General features: G+C 39.2%; 3 protein-coding genes across 5 annotated transcripts; 2 read left to right on the forward strand and 1 right to left on the reverse strand.

Annotated features, from left to right (window-relative positions):
- The first annotated feature begins 6,691 nt into the window (after positions 1–6,691).
- Positions 6,692–7,405, forward strand: LOC137734428 (uncharacterized protein At4g02000-like). Its single transcript, XM_068473701.1, has one exon. The coding sequence runs from the start codon at positions 6,692–6,694 to the stop codon at positions 7,403–7,405; it is 714 nt and encodes a 237-aa protein (XP_068329802.1).
- Positions 7,406–8,691: 1,286 nt separating this feature from the next.
- LOC137734430 (WAT1-related protein At2g39510-like) lies at positions 8,692–20,469 on the forward strand. The gene is made up of 8 exons (XM_068473702.1): positions 8,692–8,828; positions 9,233–9,374; positions 18,818–18,978; positions 19,043–19,117; positions 19,208–19,324; positions 19,406–19,632; positions 20,073–20,238; positions 20,319–20,469. Exons 1-8 carry the CDS (start codon positions 8,692–8,694, stop codon positions 20,467–20,469), a joined length of 1,176 nt encoding a protein of 391 aa, XP_068329803.1.
- Positions 20,470–21,701: 1,232 nt separating this feature from the next.
- On the reverse strand, positions 21,702–26,849 carry LOC137733962 (uncharacterized). 3 transcript variants are annotated; one of them, XM_068473188.1, is made up of 6 exons: positions 26,639–26,849; positions 26,205–26,420; positions 22,511–24,007; positions 22,345–22,413; positions 22,053–22,251; positions 21,702–21,971 (listed from the first exon to the last, which is right to left on the reverse strand). In XM_068473188.1, exons 2-6 carry the CDS (start codon positions 26,205–26,207, stop codon positions 21,901–21,903), a joined length of 1,839 nt encoding a protein of 612 aa, XP_068329289.1. In that variant the 5' UTR covers positions 26,208–26,420; positions 26,639–26,849; the 3' UTR covers positions 21,702–21,900. The 3 variants fall into 3 exon arrangements, with proteins under 3 accessions (XP_068329289.1, XP_068329287.1, XP_068329288.1); XM_068473186.1 differs by having other exon boundaries at positions 26,205–26,427; XM_068473187.1 differs by having other exon boundaries at positions 26,205–26,442.
- Positions 26,850–26,941: the final 92 nt, after the last annotated feature.

Genomic DNA, 26,941 nt, shown 5'->3' on the forward strand with positions numbered 1-26,941 from the left:
TTCTCCAGAAAACTTGCTTGTTTTTACTTTTAAGGCTTCCATTGGTGAAGTAGTTGAAGAAGTTGGTGCTCAGGCTAGGGCAGCCGGGGGTAAAGCGCTGGATGATGTCGCTGCTAAGAGCGTCACGCCTGCTGAAGATGTGGTGACCGAGTAGTCGTGTAATGTCCAAGCTGCTGGAATGTAGTCTTCTAGGTAGCCTTTAGGATTTTCTTTGTTTTTCCTTGTAGTTCTTGTTTTTCTTGAACTCATTTGGCCGTTTCAAGTTGTTTATAAACATCATTCCTTCGCTTTCTTCATCTTCGCTTCTTTTGTTCATGCCATAACCTTTAGACTTTATAGACCAATGGCAGGCGTGCTACTTTTCTATAAGCAGACAGGTCCGCTAGTCTATCCATCCGTAGGTGTTGGTATAGAACTTTGCAAAGTTGTTAGCCATAGGGTTGGCAGCCGAATGCCTTACTTACAGAAGCAGACAAATCCGCGTAACCATTAGGCTGTTAACCTTGGCTTTATCTAATTTCGTAGGTTGCGTAACAAGTATCACAACACTTTAAGACTTAGTATAAATTGTTCTGCACTTGGCAGAGGTGAAGCTTATCAACTACGTAGCATGTCAGCAGTGGATAAGGCTTCGTATATGCATGCTAGCTTGTTTAACCTTTCACAAGAATGTGCGGTTGTATAAGTCTAGCATAGCTTTACTACTCGAAAGGCAAGCTATAGGTAGTCTTCTGGAAACCGTAGGCTACCTTAGTACACTCGATAGCAGCTTTAGGGTTCCAGGGCAGTCGTCCATCGAATGTACTGCGTAATATGCCCTATCCGTCTCTAGGGCCCGATTCCCCACGGATTAGGCCAAGAGACCCAAAATCCTTCAGTTAGCTAAGCCTTGAAAAAAATCATTGTGGCTACTTCTAGGAATCCCAGCTCAAGCCATTGTGCATTTAGTTATACTAGGACAGTCAGGCTTATCCACGTCTGGATATTCGGAGTGTAGAGTTTATCTTCCCGTCTTGGAGAGTTGACCAATGTGGGTGTCAGGGAATTGGTTTACCCTCTCACACTGGAGAGCATGGTTGGTCCCTCGGAGGGCGCAATTCCTGCGATGAGTCCTTAAGAAGGGCGCGGTCTTCTTTTGAAGTGCAGGAGTGATTAATTGTTGTAAGCATGCAGCTGAGCCAAGTTGTGATTGCTTCTGAATTCCTCATTGAAAAATAAGCGAAAAGAACGAGAACTTAGCTGTAAGGTAGGAACAACATAACAACTGGATAGTCCTCGGCTTGTGAGGTGGTCCCCGTCGAGCTACTTGAGTCTTTGGGCTTTGATGTAGTGGGAGGTCACACATGGTACTTCCTCACATTGTAGGCGCCCCACTGCTTTTCGATCTTTTTGTCGTTTCATGGTGGCGAGACTGTAATTACTCTTGCTGCCTACACAGCTAATCTTGTACAGACCTTCCCAGATGGAATCCATCTTTTTGAAGCCTTCTTTGTGGGCAATGATGAAGGCTTTTCTTAGGACTAAATCTTCGCGCTAGAACTACCATATTTTGGCCCTTTTGTTGTAGCTGGAGAGGAGCTGCTGCTAGTAGGCTATGATGCGGGTGATAATCTGCTCACGCTTTTCCTCTGCCAGATTTAAGCTTGTGGCCATCTCTTTATTGTTCTACTCAATGCTTGGTAGTAAAGCGGTGATACTTGACTTGATGACATTGGGATGAATGATTGCTTCTGAGCCAAATGCCAAAGAGAGGAGTCTCACTGGTTGCTCGTCTTTTGGTGGTGCATTATGTCTGTAGACATCCAGGGAATTAGTCTGGCCCTTTTCCCTTCTTGTTGGTGAGGGATTTCTTGAGGCAGTGAGGATCATCTTGTTGGATGCTTCGGCCTACCTATTGCCTTGAGGATATCTCAGCGTGGACATGTGCTACTTAATGTCATACTTTTGGAAGAACTTCGCCATACCTTTGCCCACGAATTGCGGGCCATGGTCAGTGACGATAGACTATGAGATGCCAAATCGGCAAATGATGTTCCTCCATATGAAGTGCTCTATGTCCGTTTGAGTCGTGGTCGTCTTGGGCTCTGCTTCTACCCATTTGGTGAAGTAGTCGGTTGCCATGATCATCATGCATCTGCCCCCAATAGCAGGTGGCATAAGTCCTACCAAGTCGATTGCCCACTATATGAATGGCCAAGGACTCGAATGTGAGTATAGCTCGCTGGCAGGCAATGCTGGTATCGGCTTGTAGCGCTGGCAGCGGTCGCACTTTTATATTAACTTCTTACCATCTTGGTGCATGCTAAGGAGTCGTGGAGCTGGGGCCACGTTACATGTAGTAGAAGATGCTCAACTGCCGGTATTTGACCATTCTAGAGCTAAATTATGGAGTAAGGGTCGGTTAGGGCCGTGTGACGTGCAGCAGGAGGTAATGCTCAATTGCCGGTACATGTTACTCCTATGTAGAATCTTTTGGGGCAACGAGGACAAAACTTACTTCCGAGTGTGTCCTTCCAGTGTTCTTCTACCCTTGGCGTGTCTTTTGGGCCGAGTTGTTACTTTTGTCGGAAAACTTTGCATCCACCAGGGTCTACGCTTTTATCGTCGCACGTTTGGATTGGGCGGAATAATGCATCATGAGGATGACTTCGTGTGTTTGAAGGTAAAACTTAAGCTTTCGGGTTGCAACAATTATCGCCAAAGTTAGCTTTTCAATTTCTGATAGCATCGATGAAAGCTTTTGAACTACGGAATACAGGTAGTCGGGCCCCCAACTCTTCTCGTATGATGGTAGAGTTTATTGCTGCTTCAGATACCATCAAACACGTGAATCAGTCCTCCTCTGCTTCCTGTTTGGATAGTAGGGAGGTAATGTCGAGTACTTCTTCAAGTTCTTGAATGTACATTGGCGAGCCTCGTCCCAAAATGCATGCTTCTCGGCTAGAGCGAAAGAGTCTGCTAGAGTTAGATGAATATTCTTTAGTGAAAACCAAAGAAAGTTCGTAGAAACTCCGGATGGATTGTGGCGGCAGGGTGTAGAACCAATCTTGCGCCTCGCCTTGTAGAGTGGTGGCGAATATCTTGCACATGAGATCATCGTTGTTTCGATAGAGGATCATTGCGCTTCGGTAGTTCTTTAAATGTCTCTCTAGGTCTTCATCCCCTTTGAAAGATGTGAAATATGGCATGCTGAACTCACGTGGAGGCTCTGCCTGCTCAATCTCATCCGTGAAGGGTGACCTGCTTATGTTGGTCATGTTCCATCATAATGCCTCTTCAGTGACCTCTTTGCGTTGGAAATCACACAATCACTTAGTCAATAGTCTCTCTACTTCTTCCTAGATTTATCTTTGTTGGGTTAATGGAGCTCTCGACTGCCCCCAGCCATGACTTGCTAGTTTAGGTTGTTCTCTCATCTGTTTGGCTTGTTTATGCCACGGATGCGGTAAGTGTGGTACGTTCCCAGCAGGTGAGCGAGTTCTTCGCAGGCTGTCGGTTGAACTTGAGCCGGATTGAGTGACTGCTTCTCTCCGTCCTTCGTTCTGCTTACTCCGATGTGAGGTGGAGGATGCTCCTTGCGGGTTTAGTCGCGAATGAACACTTCGCCTGGAAGGCTACTCATGTTGACTATCGAAGTATGACCCTAACCTTGAATGTATACTCGTCTGTGGGCCTAGTCGAGAGTGCACTCTCCTTTGCGCACTAAGACGAGAGTATACTCTATCTCGGGTGCCCAATCGGGAGTATACATTGCCCGAACGCTCGGTTCGTAGCTAGTCGAGTGGCTACTTGTCGGGACGCTGCTGGAGAGGTTCTTCATCTGCCCTTGTCCTACTTTGGGACACCTCGTTTGGGGCACGTTGTATCTCGGTGCGCTGCAAGAACTGGTTTACCAAGGTCGTCTGCTGTGCAAGGACGTTCGTCAACTCTATGACTTGTCGAGACAAGTGTTGCTTTCCATTTGGGTTGGAAGAGTTTGGAAGGAATGTATCTCCTTGAGCAGTGGAAGTGTGGTAGGGACGAGATTTGAGTTGGGAAATGTCAAATCCGTAGAAAAATGTGGTGAAAATGCTCCCAGTTCGATCATCGGTTCGGAAATTTGAAGCATGGACGGTTAAACTAATCTTGGACCAATTTAGGCTGCTAGGAATGCCATAGAAGCAAGCTGGGCCACGGGAGTAGGCTGCTCGGCGGGAGCAAGCTGTGCCACTGTATCACGAGAGTGGGCTACTCGGTGGAAACAAGCTGGGCCGCGAGAGTGGGCTACTCGGCAAGAGCAGGCTGGGCCACGGGAATGGGCTGCTCAACGTGTGGCCCATGTGAGTGCGAGGCTTGGGCTTGGGCCCATGCAAGCTTGGATGGCACAGCTTGGGCCATGGTGGAACCTAGTAGTGGTGGTGCCACTCCACCTATGACCACATTTAGCCTTATGGATCGCCGCGGTCCCATTTCCTGAGTATTGGAATTTTCACTTATGGAATTTTCTAAATTTCTAGCCATTATATTCCTCTTTTACGTTTTATCAAAGAATCTTTGCAAATAAAAATTTCTAATAATAAGAACATATGAAAAATACAAGGGGACTAGAAAATAGAAAAAATAGAGAAAAAACCTTTTTACGCGAGAGTCTTCTACGTGTATGGATCTCAGCTCTCAATGAAAGCACCAATTTGTGGATGCAAATTTCTTTCTCCTTGATTTTGGACAAAATTGTACCTACAAAACAAATAACACCTTAGATCAAAGCCAAGAGCCTCACGTGCCCACGATGAATTTTAGAGGGGGGCTTTGGCCTAAGAACCTCCGATGCCAAAGTTAGAATTTAGAGAGAAAAGTGTTTGAGAGTTTTGGAGAATTTTAGCAAGAGTGTGGAATGATTTTTTGGTGAAAATGGGAACCTATTAATTTATAGGGATAGGCCGATCCTCTTTGGAGAAAGAGTGGCCGGCCATTAGGTGGCTTTTTGGGTTTAATTTTGGTTTAATTAGCCAATTTTAATAGGTATTAATTGGCTACTTAAGCATGAGGGGAATGTTTTGGTGGTTATAGAATATTTAGAATAAATAGATAATTAGGTTATGTAATAATTAGCTAATTGATTTAGCTAAAAAAGGGAAATTAGGTAAAAGATATATGGGGTGAAATAAATTTTATGGATTACCTTGTAGAAGGATTTGATGAGATGAATTTTTGAATTGTTACCTTTTTTGGGCATTTCTGACTTGGTTGAGGATGATTGCTCGCTACTCGCGCGTAGGAATCTTGATATGCCTCAAGGGTATTTTTGTCTTCTTCATCCAAAAATCCACGTGTCGCCTTGTGAATATTTTTGGCTCCACAACTGAGATGTCCATTTCAGTAAAAATCCAGAACTGGGTTCGTTTTGCGAAGAGAGTGGCAACGGAGTTTTTTGGTATCGGCAATTCCAAGGTTACGGGAAAGTACGAGTTTATATCATTAATAATCAAAATTTGTCTTGAATTCATAACTATTAGTTTTTATAACAATTTCAAATGTAACCAAAATTTCATATAAATGTACTCTATGCCCTCAAAATTACAACCTAATTACAAATGTCGACTGCACTATTGTGAAAATGAAACACATTTTAAGTATAAAAATTGAAGTATAAGTTGGCCTTTTAGAATTAAGAGCAACTCCACCGTTGTTAAGGCCTAGGGCTATTCACTATTTAATCCACCCAGTGAACAGTAATTGCCCTTAATGAATGGTGACTGCCATTTGCATCTCCACTCCTATACTGAATAGCCCTAGCAATTGGCAATAAAATATTAGTATTTTTTTTTATAAAATAATACAAATAATTTTCTGGCCACAATTTTGCCTAAAACTGGTATATTCCTATTCCTTGTTCTGTGATCTTCATTTTGAGATAAAAATTTCATGTGTTTTGGTAGAGATTTGAGGTTGAACGAAACATAAATTTTCCGATCTTCTTCCAGGCAGAATTCGGTGATTGCAGCAGTGCAACTTGCGACCTAGACCAAGTCGACCCAATCACACAAACGGCGTGGCGATAAAGCAACAAACAGACGGTGAGTTGCTGCAGAAATCGCCGACTAGGGGGTGGTCGTTTTCTGGGCTCGGTTTCTCAGTGAACACAGAGAAAAAAAAGATGTGACATCACATAGCCTTCAGGCTCTCAGGCCGGCTACTCGTGTCGAGCCTTTCCCTCGGGCCCACTAGGGCTCAATCGCCAGCACACGCTGGACCTCATTGCTCAGGCTATCTGGCCTTATTTGAGAGCCAGTCCATCGGGCTATTGCCCACGGTGGAACTGCTCTAATAGGGAGCTATGGAAACAACCATTAGACTAAGCCAAAAGTGTGTGCCCCAAATTAAGATTTTAAATATATGTACACATATGTACACAAAATGCCATGAAACCATGTGCTGGAGATTTCCATCCAAACGAAGACCTATTGAATTCATTTTGAAAGTATGCATAAGTTGTATGTTATGAAATTTCTAGAATATTAATTAATTATTATGCAATAATATGCACTTCAGTTGTAGGTGATCATTAATTAATAAATAAATTAGACAATTTCATTGGCTGAATGTCTTTTCGTTCTGTCAACTTATTGGATTGGGCATCATACAATTCTTTATAAGGTGTTTCACAGTGTGTACGTGGGGTTGGTCTCTGCTTACAACAGGACTGACGACGATGGAAGAAATTGTTTCAAAGTTCTCGAGGAAGTTTGCTATTATCAAAGAGGAACATGAAGTAGTTGTGTTTGACAAACATGAGGTGGGATCGCTAAAATCATCCAAGGTGTTTCTGGTGGGTAAGGTGCTGGCCTCAAAATCAATTAACAAGGAAAGCTTTAAGAGACATATGCGGAATTTATGGCGCCCTAAGGCACAGGTGCTGATTTTTTATCTCGAAGACGATCGTTTCGCGTTTGGTTTCAACTCTCTTTCTAAGAGAAATACAATTCTGAGGGGGGGTCCCTGGTTATTTAATAAAAAATTTCTGTTGGTCTTAGCGAAGGCAAATAATATGACCTATCCATCGAGGGTTCCGCTAGTTCATCAGGAATTTTGGATTCAGGTGAAAGGATTACCATTCTGTTATATGACACGCCAGATGGGGAAGTTTTTGGGCAACCAATTGGGGAAGTATGTACTCACTGACCAGATTCGAATGAAAGAACAGTTTGGAAGCATTCTTAGAATTAGGGTCCGGTTGGATATTCAAAAACCCTTGAGACAGTACGTAGCATTACAGCTAGACGGTCGAACATTGAATGTTGACATTCGATACGAAAAATTGCCATTTACTTGTTTTTTGTGTGGAATAATGGATCATGTGGAGGATCAGTGTGAAAAATATCATGGACTGCAGGATAATGACTATGCTAAGCCTTATGGGAGGTAGTTTCAAGATGTTGTCTTAGGGAAGGATTACAGGAAGCCTGTGGGGAAACGGTTTGGTTTGGGGCCTGATGGTGGATGGTCTATGTTAGTACCAATTGTGGAGAGTATGGATGAGATTATGAAGGAAGATGAGGAACCTGAAGCGATGATGGGTGGGAGGAATTAGATTGGTGCAGCCTATGGAATACATGTCTCGTGGAATGGGACTACGGAGTGATGTGGTTTGGAATTATGCTCGCAAGCTATGGTTGAAGGGAGGCAGATTTATCAAGATATTCCTAATCTTAATGTTGACCCGATGGAGGAGACGAATAATATGGCATCGGGATATTCCTAATCTTAATGCTGACTTGATGGAGGAGACGAATAGTATGGCAATATTGCCATACATGGCACCAGTTGGTGAGACTGTGTTGAGCCCAAGTCAACCTTTGATGTTGTTTGGTACCGAGATAATAACATCAAGTGCATGGCCACGAAATAAGGAAGGTAAAAATGTTGGAAAGACAAGCTATGATAACCAGAGTGAAACTACACTGTCGCTTTAACCAGAATCCATTCATTTTTGGAACTGGGAATGAGGATGGGAGAGAGATCCAACATCGATTAGGTCGTATTATAGAAAGAAAAAAAAAAAAAAAAAAGAAAAAAAAAGATGCATTGTAGTAAGATAGCTATCCCCGAACTGGGGAAAGGGGTGACTCAAGGAAAAGACTATGTTGTACGATCCCAGGCTATAAAGAAATGTGCTTATTTGAACTCAATGATTGATGAAGTGGTAAAGGCTGACGAGGTTCAGCCTCGCCGAGTGCAATGAGTTCTATCGGTTGGAATTGTCGGGGGCTTGGGAACCTCCGTGCCATTCGAGCACTTAAAAGACTGGTTCTCTTTAAAGATCCCACTGTGATTTTTCTGTGCGAAACTACAAGCTCCAGAGAACACACGGATAAGTTAATATCACAATTACAATTTCAGTGTGTGTTTACGGTACCGAGTTCAAGTCGGTCTGGTAATTTGTTTGTTATGTGGAAGGAGGAAGCGCAGACTTCACTTCGCTCATACTCTTCAAATCATATCGATCTTGAAGTATGAGGAGTGGGAGACGCCTTTTCACTGGAGGCTTACGTTTTTTATGGCTTTCTAGTTGAAGCTGATTGCTACAAGTCATAGGAGTTGCTTCGTCGGCTTAAGGAGAATTCATCATTACCATGGTGTTGTTTAGGAAAATTTAATGAAGTTCTCCAGGCCTTTGAACAGGAGGGTGGGGATATACATAGTGAAAGGCAAATGGAAGGATTTCATAATGCGTTGAGGGATTGTGAATTGAAAGATATGGTCTTTGTTGGCAACAACTTCACTTGGGTAACAATGAAGGATGATGGTATCAAGGTTCAATTAGATCAAGCGCTTGCTACACAGGATTGGTTAGACTTACTCCCAGGGTTCAGAGTTGTTCATTTGAAACCTACGTCCTCCGACCACATCCCGATCTTGTTAGAGTGGGGGATAAGGAAATGAGCCAAATTTAAGAAGAGTTTTCAGTATGAAAATGGTTGGTCAGTGAGGGACGATTGTGAGACAGCAATTCAAGAATGATGGTCTACAAACTATGTAAGGTCCCCCTATGTATCAAGTTATGGAAAAGATTAAGGCAACACGGGTGCAATTGCTAAAATGAGTTAAGAGCATAGAAGGATCCATTCCTGGGGAAATTGTCGCAATGAAAGATAAATTGCAAGCCCTCTTTGGTAAGCCTTTCACTAAAACAACTATTGCCCAAAGGCACGAATTGTATACTCGATTACATTCGCTATTGACACAAGAACAGGCGTTCTGGCGTCAACAATCCAAAGCGAATTGGTTGCGTCTTGGTTATCAAAATACCAGATATTTTCATCAAAAAGCCTCTCGTCGACAACGATGGAATGCACTATATGGGTTGGTCGATGAAACAGGGCATTGGCATGAAAGTAAGTGATAGGGATTTTACCACTTGCAAAAGTAGGGATAAAAACACTTAAAAATACTTGCAAGAGTAAAAGGTTGTCGTAGTATAGCAGCTTAAGTAAGGTCATTTTTCACAGGGATTGAATGAATAATTTACGTTAAAACCAAATCTTAATTAACTATTTGAAAAAAAAATTTGGAAGATGTTGATTTTATGACCTAAAATATTAAAAACGAATTTAATTAAAAACAATTAAATAAATTGGGAAAGTAAAGAAAACAAAAGAAAATAGTTTTGAATATCAATTTAAGCATTAGGTTTCCGCCATCACCTTAACAATTCTATATAGTTCTTTCAATTATTATGAATTGCACATGCATAGTTTGAAGGTTAGGTTTTCATAAAATATGCCCTACTTGAATGTATATCTAACATACAACCCGTCCGTGGAGTCCAGATCGAATGTGAATATGCAAGACTCTTTAAGTTTTGTGAAAACCTTCTAAAAAACCATATAACCCTTAAAACGTGTTGTCCATCCTAAGAAGTTACACATATTAACCACAAGAAGCCAACGCCAATTTCAGGGACAGCCCTCAGCCAAAATTGCATCAAATTACTTTTCTAAATATCCTAATGGTGGCCAATCATCAAGACAAGTAGATAGTTTAAAGTACAGTGATTAATAATTCAAAACTTGCATGCACAATGTCATAAGCAAATTGAAAAGAAGCTACATATTCTTGCTAAGGCTCGTGGCCTCACTCTAGCAAACAAAACTAGTCACTAACAATCATAAAACAAAATATTATCATGGATAGAAAACACCTTGATAATAAACTTGAATCCTCCAAAGTAATGTTTGCGTTCTCCTCCTTCTCTCCCTAAAACCCTAATGACTAAAAAGCCTTATTTATAATACTCTAATTAAAATTCTCCTAGTAAAAGGTCTTAAATAAAACTAGGAAACATAATTAAATGATAAAACAAAAAATAAAAGGCTTCCTATTTGAACTAGAATTCGGAGTTCTCAGAAAATTAGTCTTTTGACTGACCAAATAAACTCCGATTTGGTCCCAAAAGGTCTCGTTTTAAAGATGAAGATGTCCCCTACAGATTCTCAAAAGGAATCTTCCTCAATATATGCCATCTTGACCTCCAACACAACCAAAATGTCCAAAAACATCAATTTGGGAAAACTGTGCGCTGGGTCTTAATTTCATTGCCACGGTAACAGCTTGGTAGAAAAATCTAGAATTTTGACACAATCATCTTGAAAGGCACATGAACATCTTCCAATTGTAATCACTCTAAAATTCATCCGTTTGATCACTTTTGCTCCAGAGGAAGTCGAATATCCTATATTGGAAATATATAACAAAGTATCAAAATTCTACCAAAATAACCAATAAATTAATACTAAGATTAGGGTAAAATATATAGTATAATATGGACTCATCAGTAAGGATGGGATGGCTTTGGTAATAGTGGATTATTTCCAGAAATTGTTTGATTCCACGGGAGAAGTAGATGTGTCGGTTGTTCTTAGTGCGGTTTCACCAAAAGTCACGGCCGAGATGAATCAGAGTCTTTTGGTACCATTTGTTTAGGACGAAATCAAGACTGCTTTGTTTCAAATACACCCTACTAAAGCGCCTGGACCTGATGGTATGACTCAAGTTTTATCAGAAACATTGGGTTATTGTTAGTCATGATATATGTGAAGGTGTTCGTTCTCTCCTCTCTTCAGGGAGTATGATGCGCAAAATTAATTTTACACATGTAACTCTTATTCCTAAGAAAACAGACCCAATCTCCATGACTCAACTCGGGCCAATCAGTTTGTGTAATGTGATATACAAAATCTGTTCCAAAGTTCTCACGAAAAGGTTGAAGTTGATTTTACCCGACATTATTTCGCCATCCAAACGTGTGTTTATCTTTGGACGTCTAATCTTAGATAATTGTTTAGTGGCATCGGAAATTGCTCATGCTATGAAAAAAAAAAAAAAAATAGTGGCTGGAATGGTGTGATGGCGCTGAAATTAGACATCAGTAAATCATATGATCGCATCAAATGGTCATTCCTCGAGCAAATAACGAGACGATTGGGGTTTGCTAAGCAATGGATTAATTGGATAATGATGTGTGTCATTTTAGTTTCTTACTCTTTCAAGCTTAATGGGGAGCCAATGGGTCTTGTCCAGCTTAAAAAAGGTATTCGGCAAGGGGATCCGTTGTCACTGTTCTTATTTGTGATTTGTACGGAAGGTCTTTCAGCCTTATTGAATGTATGGGAAGCTCAACCATGGATACAGAGAATCAAGGTTTGTAATGGTGCGCCAAGTATTCATCATATCCTCTTTGCTGATGATAGCTTTATTTTTGCCAGAAGCTCTTTGCAAGAATGTTGTGAATTGAAAAAGTTGTTGAAATGTTATGAGTTGGCTTCGGGACAAGCGGTTAATCTTACCAAAAGCTGTGTGGTGTTCAGTGCGAATGTGAATGAAATGGATGCTCAATTACTTGCCGATTGCTTAGGTGGAATACCATGACCGTTATCTTATATTGTCAGTTCTCACTGGTAAATCTAAGAAGACAACGTTTGCAAACATTAAAGATCGGCTTTGGAAAAAACTTAATGGCTGGCGTGGGAGTCTTCTAAGTAGTGCGGGTAAAGAAATTCTCATTAAATCTGTGGTCCAGGCAGTTCCCCTATATACCATGCAGACTTTCTTGCTTTCGAAGATGTTCTGTGATGAGTTAAATCAAATGGTGGCTCGGTTTTGGTGGGGGAAAGAAGAGGGTAACAGGAGTATACATTGGGTAAGTTGGTAGAGGAAGTGTAAGCCTAAAAGTGAAGGAGGATTGGGCTTTAAAGATTTGTATGCCCTTAACCTAGCCTCGCTGGCAAAGCAAGGTTGGTGCATTATCCACCATCCATACTCTCTTGTTGCTCAAATCTTTAAAGCTCGTTATTTCCCTGATACGGATTTTCTTCAATCTACGGTGAAGACAAATTCGTCCTATTGTTGGAAAAGTGTGGCGGCAGCTAGAGTGTTGATTCAACCTGGAGCACATTGGCGAGTGGGTGATGGGTTGAATATAAAAATATGGGGTGATAGCTGGCTCCCGATAGACAATTATACAAAAGTACTCAGTCCTATACCAGTAGGAGTTCATCCAAACCTTACTGTGAGATCTCTCTTAGTGGCTTCGGATCGTGTTTAATGGAATATGCAGTTGATTTTTAACATGTTCCTTTGAAGAGGAGGCCAACCTTATTATGAGTATTCCTTTGAGTTTGTTTAGTCCACCTGATGAGTTGATTTGGATTAAGGAACCCCAAGGAAATTTTGCGATTAAAAGTGCATACTTTGTCGCTCGGTCGTGTAGTGAAATTTGTGGAGATATACCGATTGGTTCAATGATGGCAGTGGAGATCCAGTTTCTTTGGAAGGCTTTGTGGCGAGCTAAGGTACGAGGTAAAGTTAAAATATGTATCTGGATGAGTTGTTTGAACGCTCTGCCAACCAGAGTCAATTTGAAGAAAATGAGGGTCCTTATAGATGACTGTTGTCCTTTTTGTGCCAACGTACCATAAACAATAGAACATGGTTTATTGCATTGCTCTCATGCAGCAATAATATGGTTCTCTAGTCCTTTGTGGTTGCAAACGTTGCAGCACAGAGAGGTTGGGTTTCCAAAATGGCTCACTCGGTTGGCTCAATCTCTTTGATTTGGCGCTGGTGTTGATTTGGAAGATATGGAACACTCGTAATGCAATGCTTTAACAGGGATCGGTTTTACCACCACAGGAAATCCAATTACAAGCTCATGCTTGGCTATTGGAGTTTAGAAAGTGGAATGTGGTCCAAAAGCATGTCAAACCTCCTGATGCGCAGCTATGAAGGAAGTCGGTGGGTGGTGTTGGCATCATCATTAGGAACGCGGTTGGGGATTTTATAGCAGCTTTGGCTATGAAGTTGACTGGTATTACGTCTTCTATGCAAGCTGAGATCCCAGCTGCTCATGAAGTAGCAGTGTTTGCGCATCAATGGAGGACTGAGTAGATCATATTTGAGGGTGATGCTTTGTTGGTGATCGCCGCAATTCAAAATAATGCGGTGGTTAATCACGGGCCATTTGAGCATTTATTAGAGGATACCTGAAGGATCTTGCAGTCATTCAAAACGTGAAAAGCAAGCTTTGTGCGAAGAGATGCTAATACAGTGGCTTATCGGCTAGTCAGATTCAGTCTAACCTTGGAGCACCCAATTTCCTTGGTTTGAGGAACCCCCTGACTTAATTACTGACCTTCTATTGGAGGATGGTTTTCATTGTTAATGTTTTGATTATTTGGGAGGATAGTCTTAATTGTTATTTTGTTGGTGCGGGACATACTTTTTCCCTTCATTCGGGTTACTTCCTGGAATGGTTTCTATTAAGGCCCACTGGTAGCACTCTTATCTTTGATTGTACGTTGTTCTTGTTATGAATTAATATCGTACTTGAATTTCAGGAAAAAAAATAAATAAAAAATAAAAAAACTTATTGGCTTAGGATATGGGAATAATCAAAACCCTAAAAATGAAAGAACATGGAAGAAAGAATGAGCATAAAAATTTTCATTTGCATCTGGTGTTAATGGAAAATGATTCCTTCCACATAATCCTCCTCGTCAAACAATACGGGCCTTTGAAATTTGATCTAATGCTAAAGTTATTATAACTTTTAGAATGGGCCCCTATTTGTAACAGTTGGATCAAATTTCAAAGGTCCGGATTGTTTAATGAGGAGGATTAGGTGAAAGGGATCCGGAGAAGATTCATTTCCGGTGTTTATAACTTCCATAAAAATATTTTGTTTTTAACTTTAAGGGTACATTGATCAATTGATGTGACTTTGTGTTATATTTGAAAGTTTTAATAAAAACTGACATTTATGAATTTTTTTTTACTTTGTTGCTTAAAGCTTGCCTGAGGAAAGGGACGGGGGAGGCTTGGGTCGGCGTAGTTGAAGACAGGAACGAAGGTGGCGATGGTGGGATGGGGAGAAAGAATCACGGCAGTGTGCGGAACTGGGGGAGGGTTTATTAATTAATTCTTTTTTGTTTGAGTTTATTCACATGGTGCAAATTTATCATCCATGTCAGCAAAAATTGTGGATTTATATTTACCACATTATCACTTAACAAAAAAGTTAACAGATTGATTAATGGTTACATGACATTGAAATAAAATAACAAATAATATATGAGATTGAAATATTTTAAAAATGTTGTATAAAATTACAATTTCTTTCAAACCTGAAGGTGTAAAATATAATTCACCATAAATTTATTGTTGCTTCTCGCCAAGAGGAGCGTTGCTAGCCAGACTCGCTCATAAGCGAGTCCAAAAAGACTCTTCGACCACTGAAATATATCGGAAGAGTGGAGTCACTGAAATTGTAGGTGGAAAAAGAATAAATGGCAAACATCCCATGGTTGAGAATTATTTGGTATTACTTTTAATGCCATCAAATTTAATGCTACATCTTTTATTTATGTGTATCAAACCCACCATGTGCATGATTGAGTCCATAATTCTTTCATGTAAACTGACAATTTAATGCCAATATTACTGAAAGAATAAAAAAATATCTATTTCTACGTGATAAGAAAGATAAACGCATAATTATGATAGGTTTTTTAGATGAGTAGATCAAGTCATGCTGAAATAAATTGTTAGCAATGTTGGAATGAGAGGGCTTCTCAACTCCTTCAATAGGCTGCAAATAGAGTAAAATACAACAATAAACGCTAGTGTTTAATAACTTAATTAATACTAATGATGATAGTTGATTGACACGACTAGCTAGTGCATTGGTGTTTGCGTGCACTCTTCAACAAGCAAAGCACCTATTTTAGTTGCCAAAATTGTGAGGGGTTACTCCAATCCAAGCCCCTAGGGGTTCCACGGATTCTACGTTGTATTGCCTCGAAAACTCGATAGAATTCACATATTTACAAGTTTATTAAAGTCGAGTAGTTTGGTGTGAGATGATCAGAATCATAGTAGATAATGAGTAGTTTAATTGATTATGGAATACATTAACTTAGCGGATGTTTATTTACATAAAATAGAAATAGGAATTATTTTAATTCTTAAGTTTCATCCGTTTAGTAAAGGAAATTGTTATTAGCACTCTAAAAATTTTATTCTACATTCGTTACAAGTGTATTTTTCTTTCTAGTTATAGAAAATTTGGAGTGCTAATAACAATTCCCTTAATAAAATATGAGTATGAATATCAATGATTTCTGTTCTTAACTTTTCCATACGTCAACTAACATATAAGGAATTGAAAAAGTGTACGTTTCCCTAATAATCCGTAATCAAATACCAAAAAGACAAGATCAGATCAGCTAGGGTATTATTTGATCCTATTTCCTCTATTTCTAATTTCTCGGATTCCTTCTGTTGATGCACAAAATTGATGAGATTTTGGAACAATATAAAGCGTCAAGTTTGTAAGATTCGCCCGGTTGCTCTGGTTACCTAGTGAGGATAATATGTCAAAGAGATAGAGATAGGGAAGAAAACAGAACATGTACGTGGTTCACCCTAAGTTTGGCTATGTCCACAGAGTAGAGGAGTTCTCATTAATAGTGAAGGGTTTACACAAATACATAGGTTCAAGCATAATCATCATTATTAGGTTCTAATGACTAGTTTAAGTACAATAATGAAATTTTTCCCTCATTGTAGAAAAATGGTCTTCTTTTATAGTTGAGGAGAGTCTCCGGCTTTCGTCCGCGATCAATATGAGACTCTAAGAGCTTTATTTTGACGTTGACACGTGTTGTGATGTGATTGGCCTCCTGGGTGGAGAAAAACTCTTGTGCTTCGGCAGGGATGCTTCAACATGAATCCCTCAGTAGGTCCTTGAAGGTATGAAGTTGATCCGTGCTTGGTAGTTTCACGATTGATCAAGTATGGTACAAACACCTTCATTCTCCCAATTTGTTAACTAAACATGCCTTAATTAATTGAAAGGGTTGAAATCAATCATTGTCATTTGGGGGTTGGGGGGGGGCTAGAGGGTCGTTATCATAGGACTCATTTTCCAGCTACCTGCCTATAATTAGCATAATCATGAAATAATTTAGTTTTAATTAGGTAAAATTATTTGTAGATCACTACTACTCGCTACTACAACATGCTTGTACAAATCCTTTGCGTACTATTATTACGTTGGAAAAAATAAAATCCAACTAATCCCTGATTTGGTTGCAATAACTTGTTCACTGCACTAACTTTTCTTCCCCACTAACAATGTTTTTGGTTAATCAAAATTTGGCAAAGTGCCAAACCCTACCATATTTTCCAATTTCGATGTAATGCAGAAATGGAGTTATATCCTTTTTAGGAAATCGTTTTCGAATTCACTGCATTGGTTGAGTACTTGAATTTGAGAAACTCTGAGGCTAGGAGTCTATATAATGAATCAAGACTATAGCCTCTACACATTATATATACAGCTCTTAATTTTTGTTTCATGTTTAATTACAGAGATAAAACTAGATTAGATCAATGTTTAGTGAGCCTTTGATTAACCTAATCGGTCCGGCGAAGCTGTTGGCAATATCCACGTGCTGAAAGGTTGTTAGAGTTGTTATCGAATTAGTTAGTTAAATAGCTTAGGCTGCAAGCTAGTCATGATGGCTATATAAATTGTATTCTCATAGTTGTAAACATTAGTTCAGTATCAATGTAATCAATTACTTTTTATCTCTCTCTTATTCCCTTCTCTCTTTTCTTCTTCGATACATGCTCTTTCTGCATTTCTGTGTTTTTCTGCATTTCTGTTAATATGGTATCAGAGCCACCAGGCTCACGCCATGGATTCTGGTGGTTCCGTTTTTCATTAGATTTCGTCGTTTTCATCGTTTTTCATTAGATTTTCTTCGTTGCTTCGGCGATGGTACTGTAACTTCTTGGTTGATCTTATGTCTGGTCCTCCTCTCTACCTCGATAGAGATCACAAGCCTGCGGCATCTTGAAGTTCTAACCTTAATAGTCTGATTGCTTGCTATGATTCGGATCGTTGTCTCCCTTAGTTGAACTCCGAATTGTTGTGTTGGTAGCTGGTGTGGAGGATAGTTCAAAATTTGTGCAGCTTGATGTGGAATTTGACTCTCTTCCCTCTGGGGTACTTTGCCATTCTCCAAATTCCCCAAATTTCTTTCCCCTTGCAAAGACAACGACATAACAACTAAAAGATTTGTAGAAATGGAACGAGTTTCATCCAAAGTAAGGCACAAAATCTTCTCATTTTTGATAATCTTTTATGGGTTTGAATAATTGTTTCGATCTTCGAGAATGTTCTTCCTCTGTGATCATTGAGGGCTTCTTTCTATTCGTCAGGGTTTTCTGGTAGCTGGTGGTTTGGTGGAGGTTCTCTGATTGGGTTTTCCGATCACGAGCTCGAGTCTTAGGTTTTGCTATTAAATTCTGCACTCTATCTGTTTGCTTAAATGCCGCAGTGAAAATTTGTTTTCTTCAATAGGGTTTCTTGTATGCAAGTTTATTTGTTAAGGCCGATAGCCATTCCTTTTTGTTGCGTGATTAGTTCTTGGTTGTTTGAGATTTGTGCACTCGAAAAAGGTCGATTGCCAAGAGTGTGTTGAATGCAATTTGTTTCCTCCATAAGGCCGATAGCCAGAGTGAAAAGTTTTGTCTCAGATATTGTGTGTTACTCCTTAAAGGCCGATAGCCGGAGTAATGTTCTTGAAAAGTTTTGTTTGTTGTTATTGTGTGCAACTCCATTAAGGCCGATTGCCGGAGTGCAGTTCTTGTTTCCTTTCTTCATTGAAGGCCAATTGCCAAAGAAGGTTGTGTTTCTTGATTTCTGAAAATACAGTGGAATCTGTGAAAATTGAAGGTCTTCTAGGAATGTTGATTGTGAAATATTGGAAACCTTATCGCAAAGAAAATAGTGGCTACAGCGGTGTAGAAATCAGTTTGAGGGGCTGAAATTCTTTGATGGGAGCAGAGGATTAATTGATAATGCAGATGCATGAAGACAACTTTAAACACCAAGAACAGAGGATTAATTGATGATGGGAGCAAGGCTAGGAGTACTTCGACAAGAAGGATTTCATTGTTCTGCATTTCTCAAAGTATTCATTCAATCTCAAACTGGGAAGTCCCAATTGAGATAGAGGGGGGATGTTGGCAATATCCACGTGCCGAAAGGTTGTTAGAGTTGTTATCGAATTAGTTAGTTAAATAGTTTAGGCTGCAAGCTAGTCATGATGGCTATATAAACTGTATTCTCATAGTTGTAAACATTCAGTCAGTATCAATGTAATCAATTACCTTCTCTCTCTCTCTCTCTCTCTCTTATTCCCTTCTATCTTTTCTTCTTCGATACATGCTCTTTCTACATTTCTGTGTTTTTCTTCATTTCTGTTAATAGAAGCTACTCATAGCTGTGATTCTATTGCAGTGTGGCTATGCAGGTCAGAACGTAATTGCTAGGCTTGCTCTAAACCAGGGAATGAGCCATTATGTATTCTTAGTCTACAGAATGGCTATTGCAACTGTTCTCATTTCTCCCTTCGCTCTCATTTTGGATAGGTTTGCTCTCTCAATATCTATGCACGAAAATTGACATGTTTAGAAAATATTGCTAATCATTAAGATTAATCACCACGAAATCGCGGCCGAAGATGACCTTTTCCATCCTTGCTAAGACTATGCTGCTTAGCCTTTTCGAGTAAGATTCTTAACCGTTAAGGGTAACATTAACGTTTAGCTAAGCAATTCAAAACGATCTTAGTTGAAGTGCTTTTTGTTCACTTTACAGCCCTGTGCTTGACATGAACCTCTTCTACATGGCAATGTCATATTCTACAGCTACTTTCACATCTGCCATGTTCAATATTCTTCCTGCAATTGCATTTTTCATGGCCATGATCTTTAGGTATGATTTATAACACCTTGCCTTGGTAACACACAGACAAAACGCACAGTTTAAGCAGATGAATTTATCATGGTTTTGCAGGCTTGAGAAAGTAAACATTAGGGAACTTCATAGCCAAGCAAAGGTAGCGGGGACCGTAGTCACGGTTGGGGGAGCTATTATTTTGAGTCTGGTCAAAGGACCGGAACTTAATTTTCCGTGGACAAAGGGCAAAGATCTAAATTATGATCATCACCAGTTGCAAAGTGATTCAAACCCTCGTGACTGCTGCATCTTGTTTCTTCTGGTCTTGTTTCATCATTTTGCAAGTAAGAACTCTCAAATCGACACCGTAGATCTTCTTTTTTTCCTTCAGAAAACTGTTAATAGTACTCCAAAACTCCCCTTATATTTTTTTGTAGACATATAAGAGTGCGGAGATGATTTTTTTAAGTATCAGTAATAACTCCATATTTTTCTCATCTAAGTAAAAAGTATATGATGGTCAATTCTAATAAAAAACACAGGCTTTTACACTAAGATCATACCCTTGTGAGTTCTCCCTCACAGCTTTTACATGCTTTTGGGGTCTGGTTGTTGAAGCCGCAATACTTGCCCTTTTCATGGAACGGAGAATGCCTAATCCAGTCTGATCTATACAATTTGACATCAAACTTTTGGCATCATTTTATGGGGTAAGAAATCTTTTGTTCAACATTTTTTTCTCTTTCAAATTCTTGAACCAATAAATTATAATTTATACTCACAGAAGTGGTTTTGCCGCAGGCAATACTCTCTGGGGTTAATTATTATATCATGGGAGTGGTAAACAAAGAAAAGGGACCTGTTTACTATTCTTCTTTTAACCCCTTAGGCACAGTAACTACTGCAATTATGGGATCCCTTGTTTTAGCCGAGCACATGTACCTTGGAAGGTATATACAGTAATTTTTTTTTACAGCTTCATTTGCCGAGTGAGAATTTGGAAATAATTTCTTACTGTTATCCGTTGCAGTATTCTTGGAGCCATAGTTATATTTGTTGGGCTACATCTGGTTCTATGGGGGAAGAAGAAAGATAAACCTCCATCTCATTCATTAAAAAGTCAGAATCAAGCACCAGATGATGAAGAGATGACTACAAATCAGCAACAAATGGGAATATGAAAAGTCCACGTTAGGGGAAATCACTCTCTTCTGCATAAGGGTTTATGCAAAAGAATTTATTTTCCTAGTTGTTAACAAAAACATGATCATTATTTTGCGGTATTTAATTAATAGATTGGAAAGCTTGAACAATGTGGGGAAAAGGTTGTTGAAGGAGATTCTCAAGTTCTCGTGGATGCTTTAAAACTTGAAAAACACCCTATTGGAGAATGCTCCAAGAGATGGAGGTTTATCTTTCTTCTTCCCCATAGAACTAGATATACCCAACAAATATAACTATGGCCCCAAGAATACTGCAAGGTAACTGTAAGAAATTATTTCCAAATTCTCACTAGGCAAATGAAGCTGTAAAAAAAATATATATATTACTGCATATACCTTCCAAGGTACATGTGCTCAGCTAAAACAAAGACTCAGGTTCTGACCTGCATAGACACACTGCAAGAGAATCACAGCTATGAGTAGCTTCGCTGGACGGATTAGGTTAATCAAAGACTCACTAAACATTGTTCTAATCTGGTTTCATCTCTAGAGATGAACGGTGCAGTGAATTCGAAAACGATTTCTTAACAAAGATATAACTCCATTTTATGCATAAAGAGGGTGAGGGGAAAAAAGAGGGAGGGGGAGAAAAATTAGGAATAAAAAGAGATAGAACGGAGAAAAATAGGAAAGGAGATGTTTCTAGCATGAAAAAAAAAAAAAAAAAAAAAACAGAAGTGCAAGTGGCCCTCTACCACAATGGTGAAGAGAAGTGTTGTTTTTACACCACGGTGTGGATTCGAACTTCATCGGCTCCCTAATCTAACAAATCTATCATTTGACAATAAAAAAGACAAAACTGAATAATATAATATTAGAATTTATTATTTTTCTGTTTCTTAGTTTGACACTGCATTAAACACTTTACTAAATTTGTCTAGCTTAATCTAACTTAGTTCCTGAAAGTAGTCTACTTCGAAATAATCCTGTAAAACAAAACGAGTTTACTTGAAGATATCAATTAATATCCAACCCACTCGTGTTATAACATGTTATACAAACCTCAAATTTATTTAATTAATGGCAGGACCAAGATAACCAGCCCAAACAATAGTTGCCCTCCAAAGAGAGACTGCATCATCTATCAGCCTGAAGATAATGCTTCTCAATTTGAAAGCGGTCAACTCTGTGTGGTTACTTCAAAGATTTTTCAGGGAGCAAAATAAGTACTCACAATATCAAGTATTAGATAGATAATAAACCATCCAAAATCCGAAATTCTATTTGTATATGAAAGGTTTCATATAGCTAAAATACATGTAAACCATCCACCAAATCCAGTATTCAAATTTAGGTCTATAACTTAGTAATTTACTATAAGCTGTATGTTGCTACGCACGATCACACCTTAATTTACCCCCAAGAAAGTTAACTAGGAAGATTCCGATGTCAAGAAGGTGCAGCGGCTTCATCTTTTCCATAGATACGCTGAAGTTCACGGGTTGCGGCTTGATATGATGCTGAAACAGGCAAAAATAGAGATTGTGTGAGAGGAATTGTGTTAAACAGGTCACTCCGAAAATTATCTAATTATTCATCACCTTTCCAGATGCGGAAATTCTTCTGATTAATAGGAGACCCTGTTACAGTTTGAATGGCGTCAAACAGCACGTCCTGAGGTGTGTTCTTCAGCTCTTGAACTACTGCATAAATGGTCTTTCCATTCTCAAAGTAGATGTGATTATTGGGATGTTTGGTCTTGGCACCAGCATGACGCTCGAACTCATAAGCATTAAGAGACTGCATCATACAATAAATGTTCAAGCTAATTTATAAATCTCAGATCAAAAATTCGTTAGCTTCAAAGCAGTTGAATCAAACAAGAGTTCTTACCTTTGGGTGATTGCATTGATCACAGGAACAAAGATACCCGGCCCCTTTTATTGTTGCTTTGAGGTTTTTCTGCAGATGATAACATATACAAGTCAAATCAAGGAATTAATACAGAAAATTAATCACCTGTCAAAAGAATCAGAATGATCAATAGTTATCAGCTTACCTCCCGTGACCAGGAAACATACTTCACCGGAACACCATCAAACATACCAGTTGATAACAAACTTTTGACATTTGAAGGGAAGTTGTTTGGAGGAGCTTTCCTAGCAGTTCTTGGCTCTTTAATTTTTGGAACCATATCAGTTTTAGAATCAACTTGCAGAGCTTCACCTACATTTGGATCCGTATGTGACCGAACTGGATCCTTCAGGCCAGGTTCTTCTGACTGTTGAGCTGTGTTCTGGCTACTCGTCAGCAAATCATAGCTGTTGATGATCCTGCCAGAAGGATTTGTGTCGAGTTCATCATGAAAACTTCCAAAAGCGATGGTGGTGCTCTCACTCTTATTGTAATTATGACTCGTAGAACTGCTATCTCCTTTATAATGGGGAGGACCAGTTGGTACAGCATTCGAATCTGCCTTGTTATATGTCGGAGGCATTGAGATGAAATTCTCGTTTGCTTTACTATATGTTGCACCACTAGAAACAAAACTCTCATCACCTTTGTTGTAAGAGCTACCTAACGAAATGAAACTGCTATCTCCCTTTTCATATGACTGGCCTATTGATATAAATCTTCCATCCTCCTTGTCAAAGGGCCGTCCAATTGATAAGTCACCATTGTCGCCCTTGTTATAATTATGAGCCATCAATGTGAAATTCCCATTTTCCTTACTGTAGGTGTGACCCATTAAAATGAAATTTTCATCTGCCTTATTAAAGGAAGGCCCTATTGAGATTGCATTCTCGTCACCATTGTTATAAGTCGAACCCAAAGATATGCTGTTTTCATTGCTCTTATTATACGCAGTACCCACTGAAATTGTAGTGTTGTCTCCTCTAATGTAGGAGTGCCCCATAGATGCAGACACTACATTCTCAGAGTCCCTAACTTCATTGACCTTCACTTTTCTGATTCCACCAAAACTGAGACATGATGAGGGGTCTTCGATAGAGTGAGACATTGACAAACCCATTGACGAATCATTTCCATATTGATTCTCAAAACCCTTTCTTCCCAAATTCATATTTCCATTTCCAACGGATTGAATGTTCCTCTCACCTGGGTCGATTGTCCGTACTGGCTCAGTTCCGAAAAGCCGATCAGTGAATTGACCTGGAACTGATTGAAACCCTGAAGTGTTTTCCCACGGGAAAACAGCCAAATGTGGAACTCCTGAAACTAGCCTGCCATTAAAAGCATCCATTGCTTGCTTCTTGTTGTTGAAAAGCTCCGTCCCATTGGAATCCACAAACCACGGGTAACCTCGCTTTGAATCTAATCTGGAAGAATTGTCATAACCCGTCCCTGAAACTGGCCTGCCATTAACAGACTCCATTGTTTGCTTCTTGTTGTTGAAGAGCTCCGGCCCATTGGAATCCATAAACCACGGGTGACCACGCCTTGAATCTAATCTGGAAGAATTGTCATAACCCATCTCTCCATCAGTTAGACAGCTAGAATCTCTCGGAGTCCAAGAACTTTTGGGTTGGAAAGACTGCCAAAGAAAAATACTGTTCAGATTGAATGACAAAATGTTAAAATAAGAACAGTAGATAGAGGACATATAAGCAAGTAAACCCCAGCTAGGACTAAACTACCGATACAGAATAGGGCAATGAGATGCCAAACACAAACATATTCATTAGAATAATTGCATCTGAAAATGGAGGAAAAATGCATATAAAGACAGAAGGATAAACAGATCGATTCTACAGGACCACTTAATGTTGCACTTTAAGAGTGATCAAATGAAATCATACGTGATTCATATCTTCCAAGAAGATAAACACACATGATTCACCAATAGCTTATTTTTTATAAATTTTTGAATTCCCACCAGATATGCTCTCCTAGACAACCAAATGCAATTTTATCATTTGACGTATCAATAAAATTTACAAAATTGAGTACCATGAAAATTAATTCCACTTAGAAGAAAATTTGCAAGTAGTGCTAACAATCCAAGTCTTGGCCATAACGATGGAACTATTAACAAATTTCTTTTGAAATCTGTCCCAATCAGTTATGCTCTGAAGCATTAAATATTTTCCTACATAATGTAAAGGGACTTGGAGAGAAATCATTTTATGATGGAAGATAAAGAAAATTTTGCCTTGCGGAGTTGTAGGCAATTCAAACGTTAAAGAACAACTTCCTAATATGCATGGTTTCTGAAACTAATTGGTACACAAAAAAAATTCAAATAACAAAAAGCACTGACACGAAGGACCAACATACTTGGTATTACTATCAACAAAAGGCTGGATTTGGCAAAAAGAACAGCAAGTTGCGGCTAATCGTAGAAACTTTTTTAAGGAAATTCTTAGGCATTCATTTGCCACAGACTACCTTTGCATCATGTCGGTCCCCATTAGATAAAGCTTCCTGAGCTAGTATGATCAGATACATCTAACCATGAGTAGATTTCTTCAGCAATTTGGTAAGTAAATCATTTGTAAGAACAAATGTACATGACCATTAAAGAATAAATATGATCCTTGTGAGTAATTTTATGGACTTTGTCAGTAATTTATATTTCTTTTCAGCTGTGCTCAGCAAGCTATGAGAGGAAATGTCCCTATTCAAAGGGTAATGAAATGAAACATCAGTAAATGCAGAAAGCCTAGGTTAACTCTTATATAGCTAATAAATACACGATACTAGAATCTTAAATCGATAGGAAACGATCTAATATACATCTAATAATCCAATGTTAGCGCACATTTTTTTTACAAATTTTTACTATAGAAGAGGTAATCGTTCAGTGCTTGATGTTGATCCCACACACTTAGCGGTCCAAGTTAAACAAGTTATCCTATAATCCAAAGTTGTAATGCTGCTTAACTGGTCACTACTGCAAATTTATTCAGGTATTCTGATCTTACTATTACTCAACATAACTGGTATCAAACTTAAGGCTCCTGAAAGCTGCTAACTAAGTGCTTTCCTTTACTTTTAAATGACAAATCTCTCAATAATGTTTTTCAAAAAGATTTGACATTGTTGCTAATTACTAAGACGCATTACGCAATTAACAGTCACAGTCAGTAATAACCATTGACGCATTCTAGTAAGAAAACAGATGCTCAGGGATAAATGCATATCCAGTTCATTTTGCTTGCCCATATGCGTACGTTGAGGTCCAGAATCACTGGATATAGCTACTAACATACCCACTTTACCTTCGCAGCAGACTCCATCGTCTAAATTGAATTCTATGAATGTAAATTAGTAAATAATATAACGAGAAGGAAATTACAGATAATTTTCAGTATCATCACCAGAAGTCAAGCATGTAGATATCAAATACCATAATTCTGTAGAAAAAGCACATGGCCTTCCATTTGGCATATAAGCCAATCGTCATTTTTCATTTAAAAGTTTCACATTTTCAAACAATCAAAACGAGAGCGGGTTTCAAGATCAGATTGAAAATATCAACAACAATAGACACGATTATGTCAATCTAAAATGACCAGCGCACATGAAAACACCCATTTTACAAAGACCGAAAATAGATAGAAAAGAGTAACAATCACACAGAGAAGAAGCTGCAAAACAAGCAGCACCATTGTTGATCAAAAGCAAGATACCTCTCAGGTGCAATGATATCAAAAACCCCAAATAAGATAACCATAAAATTTCTATATGACACCGCCATTAGAAAGCTTCAATCAGAGTTCAGAGTCTACCATTTGTTTGAAAAAGGCTCACTGAGTCACCACAGCACAACTCAATGAACACGCTCCCACACTATCCACCTCAGCTTCTCCCACACTCCAATCTCAAACCTCCACTCTCTGTCAAACCCAAACCATCTTATACGACATTTCGCCTGCAAAACGTCACTGACAAAAACCAATCGCAATCCATGCAACTCCAAGCTCAGGAACCTCTGCTCGATCAATCTGTACACTGCAAAAAAAAACCCTAAAATTTTGATCTTCGATCAAAGAGAGCGCGCAGTGACAACACAGATAGAGAGGAATACACAGAACTCAAAGAGATCAAACTGCGTTTTCAACAACCTATACATACGCAATTTACATGTATGAAAGCACGATAAACAGAGCAGAGGGGGCAAAACCTAGAAATTGAGAAGAATGAGAGTGGTCGGGAAGAGTACCTTCGCCGGAACGCCCGCCGGTGAGATTTTCCCGCGCCGGAACACAGAATTTCCTCTCTTTTTTTTTTCTTTTTTCTTTTTTTTTTTTTGGAGAAATAAGTGAGAGAAGGACTGGGGTCTGAGTAAGATAACGGCGAGCTTGGGTTTTAACCGTGGCAATGTCTACTACGGAGCACTCTACCGTTTATGTTTATGGTCCGGCTACACGTGGCCAGTCATGCTTATTAGATGCGTTGGATATAACATATAAGAGTGTCAACGATGCGGATGCATAACGAACACATAGTTGCCAGATGTGTCATA

The sequence above is a fragment of the Pyrus communis genome, chromosome 5 (assembly GCF_963583255.1).
Source record: "Pyrus communis chromosome 5, drPyrComm1.1, whole genome shotgun sequence".
In the NCBI taxonomy this organism is placed as follows: domain Eukaryota; kingdom Viridiplantae; phylum Streptophyta; class Magnoliopsida; order Rosales; family Rosaceae; genus Pyrus; species Pyrus communis.

What these genes read in the sequence shown, in the direction of transcription:
- LOC137734428 (XM_068473701.1), top strand. Translation starts at nt 6,692, where the DNA reads ATGGAAGAAATTGTTTCAAAGTTCTCGAGGAAGTTTGCTATTATCAAA.
- LOC137734430 (XM_068473702.1), top strand. Translation starts at nt 8,692, where the DNA reads ATGGAAGGATTTCATAATGCGTTGAGGGATTGTGAATTGAAAGATATG. An exon ending in CTTGTTTCATCATTTTGCAA is followed by an intron (nt 19,633 to 20,072) that starts GTAAGAACTCTC and finishes TTATACTCACAG; the next exon opens with AAGTGGTTTTGCCGCAGGCA. An exon ending in GAGCACATGTACCTTGGAAG is followed by an intron (nt 20,239 to 20,318) that starts GTATATACAGTA and finishes TATCCGTTGCAG; the next exon opens with TATTCTTGGAGCCATAGTTA.
- LOC137733962 (XM_068473188.1), bottom strand. An exon ending in ATGTTTCCTGGTCACGGGAG is followed by an intron (nt 22,414 to 22,510) that starts GTAAGCTGATAA and finishes TATCATCTGCAG; the next exon opens with AAAAACCTCAAAGCAACAAT. An exon ending in GAATTTCCGCATCTGGAAAG is followed by an intron (nt 21,972 to 22,052) that starts GTGATGAATAAT and finishes TGCCTGTTTCAG; the next exon opens with CATCATATCAAGCCGCAACC.